Source organism: Apteryx rowi, unplaced genomic scaffold, assembly GCF_003343035.1.
Source record: "Apteryx rowi isolate R43461 unplaced genomic scaffold, aptRow1 scaffold_574, whole genome shotgun sequence".
Taxonomy (NCBI): Eukaryota; Metazoa; Chordata; class Aves; order Apterygiformes; family Apterygidae; genus Apteryx; species Apteryx rowi.
In genome coordinates, this window is record NW_020450843.1 from 307,795 (window position 1) to 317,843 (window position 10,049).

The window sequence follows — 10,049 nt, forward strand, 5'->3', positions numbered from 1 at the left end:
TGAAGGAGCGGTAGAGCCGCTGGAGGCGCTGCCTCAACGCCGGGTGTCCCTCTGCCTTGGCTTTAGTCTTGCTTCGACTGCGGCGCCAAGAACCCGAGCTGGGCCAGCATCACCTACGGGGTCTTCCTCTGCATTGACTGCTCGGGAGTCCACAGGTCTCTGGGTGTGCACCTCAGCTTCATCAGGTGCGTGCGGCCCTGGGGAGGGTGGCCCGGGAGGAACAGGCTGTGGTCACCGCCGGGTAGGCCTGGAGCAACTGTGCCGGTGTCCTGGGAACACACGGGGATTCAGCTAGAGGGAAGTTGGTCATCAAGGCAATCGCTTTGGGTTTTATGTGGCTTGCTCAAAGCAAGCTTGAGATTACTCAGCCCTTTCAAAACAGAGTTTCCAAAGCATCTGGTTGAATAGCCAGTAGAACATCAACATGATGCTTTCACAGGTCCTGCAGAAACATGATCTGGGTTCCCATTTGTAGAAGCTGGAAGGAGATTGTGTGGTGCATGAATCTCACTGGTAAAGCAGTAGGAAAGTTTTTCTTGTAATGCTAAACAAGGGAGGCTTTTTCTGCATCAGTCTACTGGGTAAGGTGGTTTTGGATATTGAGCTTATTTTTCTTATTTGAACTACTTGTAAGTGTATTTTAGGTAAGAGGACTTCAACCTTTACTCATGCAGAGATGAGCTGAGTAATTGGTATGAGGCATGTTCTGTCATATAGCTTTACGTCATCATTTTCTCAGTTGCTTTGTAATGTGTTCTGCTCTTATTACTGGGATGGGCTGAATATATGAGTCCTTCATGTTGTGGTGAGTTCGCAKGTAGAAATTTACATGAAAGCTGCTGGTTGTGCTTTTCTAGCTCAAGCCTCATTTTCTTAAGCAATACCAGTGAGAAACCCTTTAAATTTTGACATTGTTATCTGGCTCAAACTGATTTTTGATAACTTAAAAGTTCAACTTAATTCATTATGGGAACAAAGAAGTAAAGAAGTTATTGACGTGTTAACTTTATGTTCTGTACTCTGATGGAATAGCAGTGGCATGCTTTGGCRTGCTAGATTAGAGCATGCTTTTGCATTTGGGATGCCCTACGTTATTAATGGAAATAATTTGTTTTCGCATAGGTCTACAGAGCTGGATTCTAACTGGAACTGGTTCCAGCTGAGATGTATGCAAGTGGGCAGCAATGCCAACGCGGTGAGGAGCCTCTTGTAGGCATTTTGCTTGTTTTCCTTCTTGCTAAGTGTCATCCTCTGGCTCTTGTCCCTGTCCTTTATGAGGCTTTCCTGGTCCCAAAGGGTATCAACTGCCCCCTCTTTTTTTGGAGATGTGTAATGAGGAGAGGCATCTGTCAGCTGCACTTAGAGGTCAGCCTGTGACCTTTGTGAATGCATTTCTGATATGCAGACCTCTCATTTCCTTACACTTCATTTAAATGAAAGACATAGTTCTCTTAAATGAAAGGAGTTAGTAGTATTAATCAGTTTGAAAGCTCATGCTTAGCACTGTGACTCAGAAGCATCCTTCTGTGAAGGACAGGGATTGTTTTCTCAGTCCTCTGAGACCCATAAAGTGAATTTCTGGTGAAAGTTGCATTGATCAATGAATGGTCATGCTCCACACTTAGTGTTATATCCCCTGTATCTGGGAAGTTTCCTTTTCCTTCCTCCTTCAGGAGACTGACTATTTATCTCTCTCTCTCTCTCTCTCTCTTTTTTTTTTTTTTTTTTTTAAAGACTGCTTTCTTCTGTCAGCATGGCTGCACTACCACAGACGCCAATGCTAAGTATAATAGTCGAGCTGCCCAGATGTACAGGGAGAAGATCCGGCAGCTGGCAAGTGCTGCTATGGCCAAGTATGGCACCGATGTAAGTCTGGGCAGCTCTGTACTGTTAAAGACATTTTGTGCTGGGTGCTGAGTCTTGTAGGATATCTCCTTTCCTCTTCTCTTTTCAGCTGCTGATAGATGGACTGAGTGGAGCCCCTGGGCATTCCCCTGACAAGAGTGATGCTGATTTTTTCATGGAGCACACACAGGTGAGAACAACTTTATAAACCAGGCAGCCTTAACAGCTCTCAAATAGCCAGCAGTCCATCCAGGAGCCTGGAGAGGTGATAGGTGCATTTGCATGTGGTTTGGAAGGATACTAAATTTTATGTTTATTCACTAGTAATATGGAAGAACTAAGATTCAGTCACCAGCCTGTGATATAGGCACATACCAAAGTGCTCCCTTGTGGAGCCTGTAATATGCATGTAATGGTTCTCTGTCTTTGAGACTATTTGTATCTTCAAGGGATACTGATACTAGCTACTCCCTGGAAAATGCTTTGGTCTGCTCCTTAAATACATAGTCCCTTTGGACGGTTAAAGCAAGGACTGGCTGTTACTGTGAACTTTTGGTTTAGTCAGCTTTTCAGTGCATGGACCCTGGTAAGGTGGATTTGGGCAACTGCTTATACAGTGCTAGAGGCACTCTCCCAAGTGAACAGAGTAACATGAGAACTGGCTGGATGGTAATAAAGACAATAGAAGCCAAGATTATTTTTTTCAAAGGAAACTCATTCACACTTTTTCTCCCAGATTTAAGCTCATCTCTTTAACATGGGAAGTCCCTGTAGTAGCCAACTCTGATACTACTGTTCTTTGAGTGATGCTGTCTTTTCTCCTGGCCTTCCATTCAGCTTAGCTTCCATTTTCCTTTAATTTTTTTCCCTTTTTAGTTTTTGTCTGAGGGAATGTGAACTTGTCCATAAATTATCTCTATCTTCAAAGAAGGCATAGTATAGAATTTGGATCACGTTCTCTTTGGCCTAAAACTGAATATAGATCACTAAACTTGAAGTTAGTTTAGGACTATTCTAGTTCATTCATGCCTCTGCAAATCATTGGAATGAGTGTCTCCTTACAGTCTTCCAGTACCTGGGATGTAGCATATGCCAGCCAGAATCCTGCACAGTCTTCCCTGGAGATGGAAAAAACAACAAGGTCATCAGAAGGCAATGAAGCGTCACGTGAGTTCCCTGCTGAATAATTTTCCCAAGAACCTGACTTCATTTCCAGCAGAATACTCTTCTGTACCAGAGTTGGAAGGGATGAACTTTCCTCATGCTTCAGGCTTGGAGCAGGAGTGGAAGCTCTGTGCATTGTAATGAGGCTGTTGAGTTAAATTAGTGGAGACTTTTGAGAATGCTGCTCTGTTGATTAAGAAGTCACTTCTCTGCTTTTCCCGAAATGTGCATGAAATGGTCGTCTTTGGGGGGTTAGCTGCCCTGCTTCTCTGCTATCCCTTGTAATAGGTAGGTCTGGAAATAATAATGTATGAAGAAGATGAATGGAAAACAGAATACTGTTTCTAGATATGAATTACAAAGAATCCAAGAATATGGGGGTATAACTTTAGTTTGAAACAGTTTTGTGCATTCCTCTGCGAAGTGTTAACTTTCTTTAATGTGTTTAGGACACTGCAGTGGGAATAACTTGCTTTGTGGAGATAGAAGATAGTTATGTTTCGGAAGCTGCAGCTTTCAGACAGCAATTTGGCTTGCCTTTTGGGGGGACAGAAGGTGTAGGAGAGGTGTAGAGCAATTGGGGAAGGGGTTGAGAATCTTTCTCTGCTGAATTTCTCTCGTTTTTGTGCCCACAGATTCTAGTCAAGGTCCATCAATTGACTTGTTGAGCACATCTCCTAAAGCTCCTCTAGGTAAGTGAGACTCTTTGATAATTCTTAGATCCATCTTGCTTTTATACCCACCGTTCAGTAAGGTCAGTGGAGCTGGAACTGATGAGCTGATCTTCAGAATGTCTAAAGGAGCTTATCCTCCTGTGGTGTCAGTACTGAGGATGTTCCTAGACCCAAAAACCCAGCCACATATTTGGTTCAGTTTATTGGAGGTTTCCAGCTCCTTTGGATGATCAAGTTCAAAGCTGTCTCATTTCCAATACCTTGTTTTCATTTTGTGGCTTGGACAGAACTTGGTATCTAAATATCTAGAGCTTGGCTAATCAAGGCCATGTGGCTGACTTTTTAGGAAGCTTGGAGGTAGATGAATTTTTAGCTTGCTCAGTAAAAGGGATTTTCCCCCACCATTACTGTCTGGGCTGCACATGGAGCATCTAGATGGAGCTTCTCTGCTTAGCAAGAGTGTACTCCTGGCCAACGGTGTGTTCATCCTGGGTGGAAAGCCTGTGTCTTCAAGCATCTATTTCATGCCCCATGTTTTATGTCTCTTCTTTAGATGTGTCCATGTATCTGTCAACACAAGGGCCTGCTCCTGCCAGAGGTAACTGGCTAACAGCTGGCTTGCGCTGGCTGCTTGTGACAACTCTGCCTGCCCCTTTTGTGACTCTGCCTTCAGCTCTAACATTAGCTTCCTGTGCTTGGAAGGAGAGAATGAACCAAAGTTAGCATATATCATATTGGGTTCTAAAACACCTGTTGCTTCTCTGGAAAGGGATCTTATTGTTATAATTCCTATTAAAAACATCTCTTGACAGTGATCAAAAAACAAATCCAATGCTAGGAATGGTGAGCTGAAAATACTGCCTGTGTCTTGAATAGTGTGAAGATTTTGAGCCCCCTATTTCAAAAGTATATGGTAAAACTAGAAAAGACACAGAAAAGGCTGTTGAGGATGACCTAAAGTATGGGTTGCCAAAATCTACATGGGTGAAGAAAGTAATTGGACTCTTTTGTGGACAAAAAGCCCAATGAGGGTGATTAAAGAATATCGGAGCTACACAACATTGGAAGCTGGAAAAGTGACGTGGTCAATCCCACTTTATGCTTGCTTTGTTCTTACACTTTTGCCTAGACATCTGCTACTTGGCTAGACTTGGCTGTTTTTACCAGCGTAGTCTGCTTCATGCCCTCAGAGGGACAGGTTCCTGGTGGAAGGTGTCAGGGAACCTGCTGTGTCTGTAGCTCACTGAACTTTAGGTCCGTCTTGCAGTTGGTCTGAACGCGTAAACCTGACCTTATGGTTCTTGCTTCTTTGTCCCTAAGGCACTGACAAGGAACACTGACCTTCATATGCCCTGAAATGACATTTTCCTGGATTTACGTATGGAACAAATCAAGTCTTTTTCTAGTTATCGTAACCTTTACTGGATAGGGTCACCAGCTGCGTGACATTCAGAGGAGCTGTTAGAAGGACTTAATTCATTTACAAGTTTCTACAGGGATGGGCATGCTTCTGTAGGCCACCAGCCTGCAACTGTGGAGCTTCTCGCCCCCTCTCAGTGCTGCTTTCTTGGCTTCGTGAAGTCACCCAGGCTGGTGTTGTGAAGCTGCATGGTGTGCCCTGGACTTTGTAGCAGCTGGGCTGTGGTGGATGTTTGTGTGGGTTGCTGACTAATTTTGCCTTCTTAAATTAATTAATTCCTGCTTACATGCTGCTGCTTTCCTCTCACAGAACTTAAATCCTCCCTCATTGGAAAGAAGAAGCCAGGAACTGCCAAGAAAGGGGTATGTCTGAGCTCTTGTTTTATGGAGAGGGGGCAGAGCATATCTCGTGTATTCCTGCTTGCCTTTCCCTGGCCCCTTGCTTTCTCCTGTTAATCAAGCTGCCTATGAGATACCCATTTGGGGAAGGGAGAGCTTTGATTACCTCATTGCCTCTTTTGAAAGATAGCTTGTGTGTTAAGGAACAAAAATAATTAGGCTTCGGATCATTATGGTTATGATCAGGAGTCCATATGGCTAATCTCTTAGCACTGGTCACTGGCTGGTTAAGTCCTGTATGTTCTTCCATCCTCTGCTGCAGGCTCAGCTGGGCTTATAGGTTATAACTAAACAGGCTGACTAAAGGCCTGATCAGTGTAGCAAGGCACAGGATTTCAGACTGCTGGTTTTCTTATGCTCTGAACAATGAGATGAAGAATTCACATTTGTTTGTTTGTTTTTTAAGCTGGGTGCAAAAAAGGGTCTTGGAGCCCAGAAAGTGAGCAGCCAGAGCTTTAGTGAGATCGAGCGGCAAGCCCAGGTTGCGGAGCAGCTGAGAGAGCAGCAGGCAGTGGAGTCCAGGAAACAAACTGAGGAATCCATGTAAGTGCCTTGTTTGGGCTGAATACCTTGCATATATAAGGTAGAAGTAACAAGAGGTTGGTGCTGTTCACCGTGGGGCCAACTAAGCTGAGTACAGAAGATGTTGCATGATAGGATGAGTGGTAACCTGAAGCAGAAGTGGTCCTTACAGCAAGGCACAAGTTACATTGCCACRTTTTATTCAAATTAACGCCTCTGGAAGAGTTTTAGAGGAGCAGATATGGAAGTATCTTGCTTTTCTGTTGACCTTGAGACAGGGCTGAAGATGCTAAAGGTTGATCTGGATGGGGACCTGTTTATCCCTCTGTCTCTGGGCGGGGGGAATGCTGGCAGTAAGGAAGTCATAATTCGCACAAAAAGAGCAGAATTCCAGTGGAGGTATGAGGTGAGATGGGAACATGAGCAATAGCTTCTATGCAAGGATTTTTGGCTTGGCTACTGGGGAAACTGGTGCTTGATGGTGGTCAGGGTTATTTTTCCCCTTGACCCCCCCACAGGATGGGACTGGGGGGCGGAGGGGCATGAGCCAATACCTACCACAGTTCTTTCCATTAGTGTCACCTCAATGAGACTGGCTTATCAGGAACTGCAGCTTGATCGGAAGAAGGAGGAGAAGAAACTTCAGAACCTCGAAGGGAAGAAACGTGAACAAGCCGAGAGGCTAGGCATGGGCTTGGTGTCCAGAAGGTACTTGGCTCCAGATGGTTTAGCGTAGATGGAGGTGCCTTGAAAGCACTCTGCTCTGGAATAGGTTCCTGAAGGCATTGTAACAAAAAAGCATCTGATTTCAGGTGTTTGTATGCTGGACTATGTCTAAAAATGTTTCAGGCCCCGGAAGGTATAGATACTGTTCAGAGGTGCTAGTCTGCATTTGAGCCTTTCTGAAGATGCATGTGGTCTGTCAGTCTCCAGCCCTAGAGCCCTGCTGCTGACAGCTGTCCCTCTGCAGAATACCTGCCTTCAGAAAGTAGCTCAAGACTTCTGAGGGAATCAAATTAGACTAGACATGCAGTGAAGGGGGCTGGCATCCCATGACTCTCTTGAGACTTGTGGCACCTGCCCTGTCTGTGAAGGCCAGATTAAGTTTGAGCCAGACTAGTTCTAGGGGCAGGATGCTGTCAGACCCTGCCAGCCCTGATTGCCTGTTTGTTGTGCTAGTTCTGTCTCACACTCGGTGATGTCTGAGATGCAAGTAATTGAGCAGGAGACGCCACTGGCTGCAAAATCTTCCCGCTCCCAGTTGGACTTGTTTGAAGATGCTGGAGGCTTCACATCTGGACCCCCCAAGTAAGACTAAGCTTCAGTGTAGCCTTTGGCTTATTTCTGAATGTAATGTCTGGCCTGACATACTTCTTTTTGGTACCTAGGTATAAAGATAATCCCTTCTCATTGGGAGATGCCTTTGGCTCACGATGGGAAACAGACTCCTCGTGGGGTATTGACAAAGAGGAGGAACCTGAAGTGACCATTTCCAGTATTCGACCAGTTTCAGAGAGGTAGAGTGCCCACCAGTGCCACTGTACCTTGGGTGTGGGACAAAGGGGTAGGTCTGGGAGCTGTGGGGAAAGATGTTACTGTATTATGACTGGACCTGGGTCTTGTGCTACAGAAGATTACTTGCATGTGCAAGCCAAGTAGACAGCAGGGCTACGTACTGATTGGAGTAGTTTCCTAGCCCAAGGAAAGGGGTTTTCAGTGAAAAGGGCTTTTGTACTTCTTTGCCTGTTGTGTTCCTGAGTTTGATACAGCCTTTGCAGTCATCAAGTGATGGCTGTCCTGATATGGGGGGAACAGGGAACCCTAACAATGGCTAGCACTTGGGGCTTTGTAGCTTTCCTTTAATCAAATGTGATCAGAGAGAGAGAGATAGAGAGAAGCCTGTTTCTTTACTGTGACATGTCTCCTCTCTTGTTACCTCAGACCCACCAGTAGGCGTGAGACGGAGAGCAGGACATCAGCTGTGGAATCAAATGAAGCACGGCAGAAGTTTGCAGGGGCCAAAGCCATCTCTTCAGATATGTTCTTTGGACGTGAGGCAGATGCTGAGGTAGGCATGTCCTGCAGTGCTTAAGTTAGTACAGCTCTGTCTTCATCCCCTCCAATTTGCTCAGGTCCTGCTTTGTTCCCTCCCTTTGTAACTTTTTTTTGTTCTGCTTTCCTTCTGCTGCAGTATGAAGCCAGATCCCGCCTGCAGCAGCTCTCAAGCAGCAGTGCCATCAGCTCTGCAGACCTGTTTGGTGACACTGAGAATGTGCACTCAGGTGGGTTAGTGCTCAGTGGGGAGGGAAGGGGACAGGGGAGTGTTGTGCAGCAGCTTTGGAGTCCCTAGCCTGGAAGGGGTTGGGATGCTCTCTGGAACTGGGGAGGCTCCAAACTCACTCCTGCTGGCTCTTGTAGGTGGCGTATCAATTGGGAATGTCCTGCCTGCAGCCGACATTGCGCAGTTCAAGCAAGGAGTGAAATCAGTTGCTGGCAAGATGGCTGTCTTAGCCAACGGGGTGATGAACTCCCTCCAGGTGAGGTGACACCATGGCACCTTCAGATAGACTATAATCACATTTGGAGACCCTCACCATATCCTGGCTTCCACCAGGATTATCATGGTCTACCCAAAATACACAGAAAGCCAGTTCCCATGTAGAGACCTGCCTTTTGTAGCTGTTGGTTACACTACAATAGCTGAGCAATTCCAGATGGTCAGTGAACTCTCCTTGGCCAACCTTACTCTCCTGGTGGACAGGACACCTTGTTACTTCAGATATGCCTTTTCCCACAGCAAACCCTGGGCAAAACCCACTAAGTTGGGGCTGTGTTTTACCTCCTGCCTTTGCATGGTGTCCTGTCTTTAGGTAACCTTGTGCTGGCCACTTCTCTCTCGGTTGCCTTCCAGTCCCAAACACCTCAAGACCTTGTTGTCTGCCTCTTTGGGGTTTGCATGAAGTGTTGTAGCATAGTGTCTTGGTGTGTTTCTTCCCCAGGATCGTTATGGCTCATATTGATGACCCAGGGACTGCAGCTCACAGGGAAGCCAGCAAGAGGCACTGATGCCACCTCTGATTGCCTGGAGTAAACTCCACAGGATTTGTCTTAGTTTGTCTGGGGTGGGTGGGAAGGGGGGAAAGCAAACAGAAATGGTCAGGAGATGGCTGTGCCCAGACTGCTTTCCAAATATCTCTGGATTCCACTCTGTATTAAAATTCAGTGTGCCCTCAAACCCACTGCTATCTATTAGCCAGTGGAGACAGGCCTTCTTACAGGATTTATGTCATTGCTATGAACAGTAGGACAGGAATGCCTGTGGCTGCCCTCCTTGGTGCTCCTGCCTTTCTTGGTCTGGTCTGTACTTGAGCTCACCAGGTGGCAGAGGGGAACAGGAATGACATTTTTCTGGACACTGTGTTACCTGGTCCCCATGGACATGACTGCGGCCTTGTGTTCTGCTCAGTGCTCCTACTGCCTGTTTCCATTCCGGCTGCTGTAGCAGTTAACATCATTGGTAAGAAGCTGTTTTCAACTGGAGGAATTCCAGYGAGCATGGCAAAAGAAGGATTCCATTGTATTTGCGAGGTCTGCCTTGTAGCATGGAATAATTCTTTTTACTGTCTTGTAAACCAGCATGGATAGATGCTGGAGAACAAACCAGACAAAGCAAAGGGTTTTTTTGACTTCTGGTCACATCAGGGCCAGAAAAGACCAAGACTTAGGCCTGGGCTTTAGGTGGGGAAGCACTGTAAACCTATTGGGCTTCTGCTTGTTTTATTGCTCAGCCATGTTACAGAGCCATGTAGCCAGCAAACCCTGTCCAGGGCTGGGCCCCTACCTCATACCTGGCTTGCACCGCATCTGCACCAGGCTCGTACCCTGCCCCCAGCTTGGGCCGTGTCAGGATTCCCTCTGGGGGCTGGTTTGTGCGGTGGGAGCCGGAGCTGCTGGGGGCCTTTAGTTTCACGGCAGCTGAGCCTTGGGCGGGGGCGGGGGCGAAGGCTGATTTTTTTTTTTTTTTTT

General features: G+C 46.3%; 1 protein-coding gene across 2 annotated transcripts in view; it reads left to right on the top strand.

The window, feature by feature from the left end:
* ARFGAP2 (ADP ribosylation factor GTPase activating protein 2) overlaps positions 1-9,603 on the top strand; it is a 10,161-nt gene extending 558 nt beyond the window's left edge. Inside the window, exons 2-17 of one of the 2 annotated variants that reach the window (XM_026082395.1) lie at positions 67-185; positions 1,123-1,195; positions 1,735-1,866; positions 1,955-2,035; positions 2,910-3,012; positions 3,645-3,701; positions 4,237-4,281; positions 5,413-5,465; positions 5,908-6,044; positions 6,600-6,731; positions 7,203-7,331; positions 7,412-7,540; positions 7,965-8,091; positions 8,215-8,305; positions 8,442-8,560; positions 9,023-9,603. In XM_026082395.1, the coding sequence (XP_025938180.1) occupies positions 67-185; positions 1,123-1,195; positions 1,735-1,866; positions 1,955-2,035; positions 2,910-3,012; positions 3,645-3,701; positions 4,237-4,281; positions 5,413-5,465; positions 5,908-6,044; positions 6,600-6,731; positions 7,203-7,331; positions 7,412-7,540; positions 7,965-8,091; positions 8,215-8,305; positions 8,442-8,560; positions 9,023-9,043 (1,548 nt within the window). In that variant the 3' untranslated portion in view covers positions 9,044-9,603. The remainder of the gene's footprint in view (positions 1-66; positions 186-1,122; positions 1,196-1,734; positions 1,867-1,954; positions 2,036-2,909; positions 3,013-3,644; positions 3,702-4,236; positions 4,282-5,412; positions 5,466-5,907; positions 6,045-6,599; positions 6,732-7,202; positions 7,332-7,411; positions 7,541-7,964; positions 8,092-8,214; positions 8,306-8,441; positions 8,561-9,022) is intronic. The other variant, XM_026082396.1, reaches the window with a different exon arrangement.
* Positions 9,604-10,049: the final 446 nt, after the last annotated feature.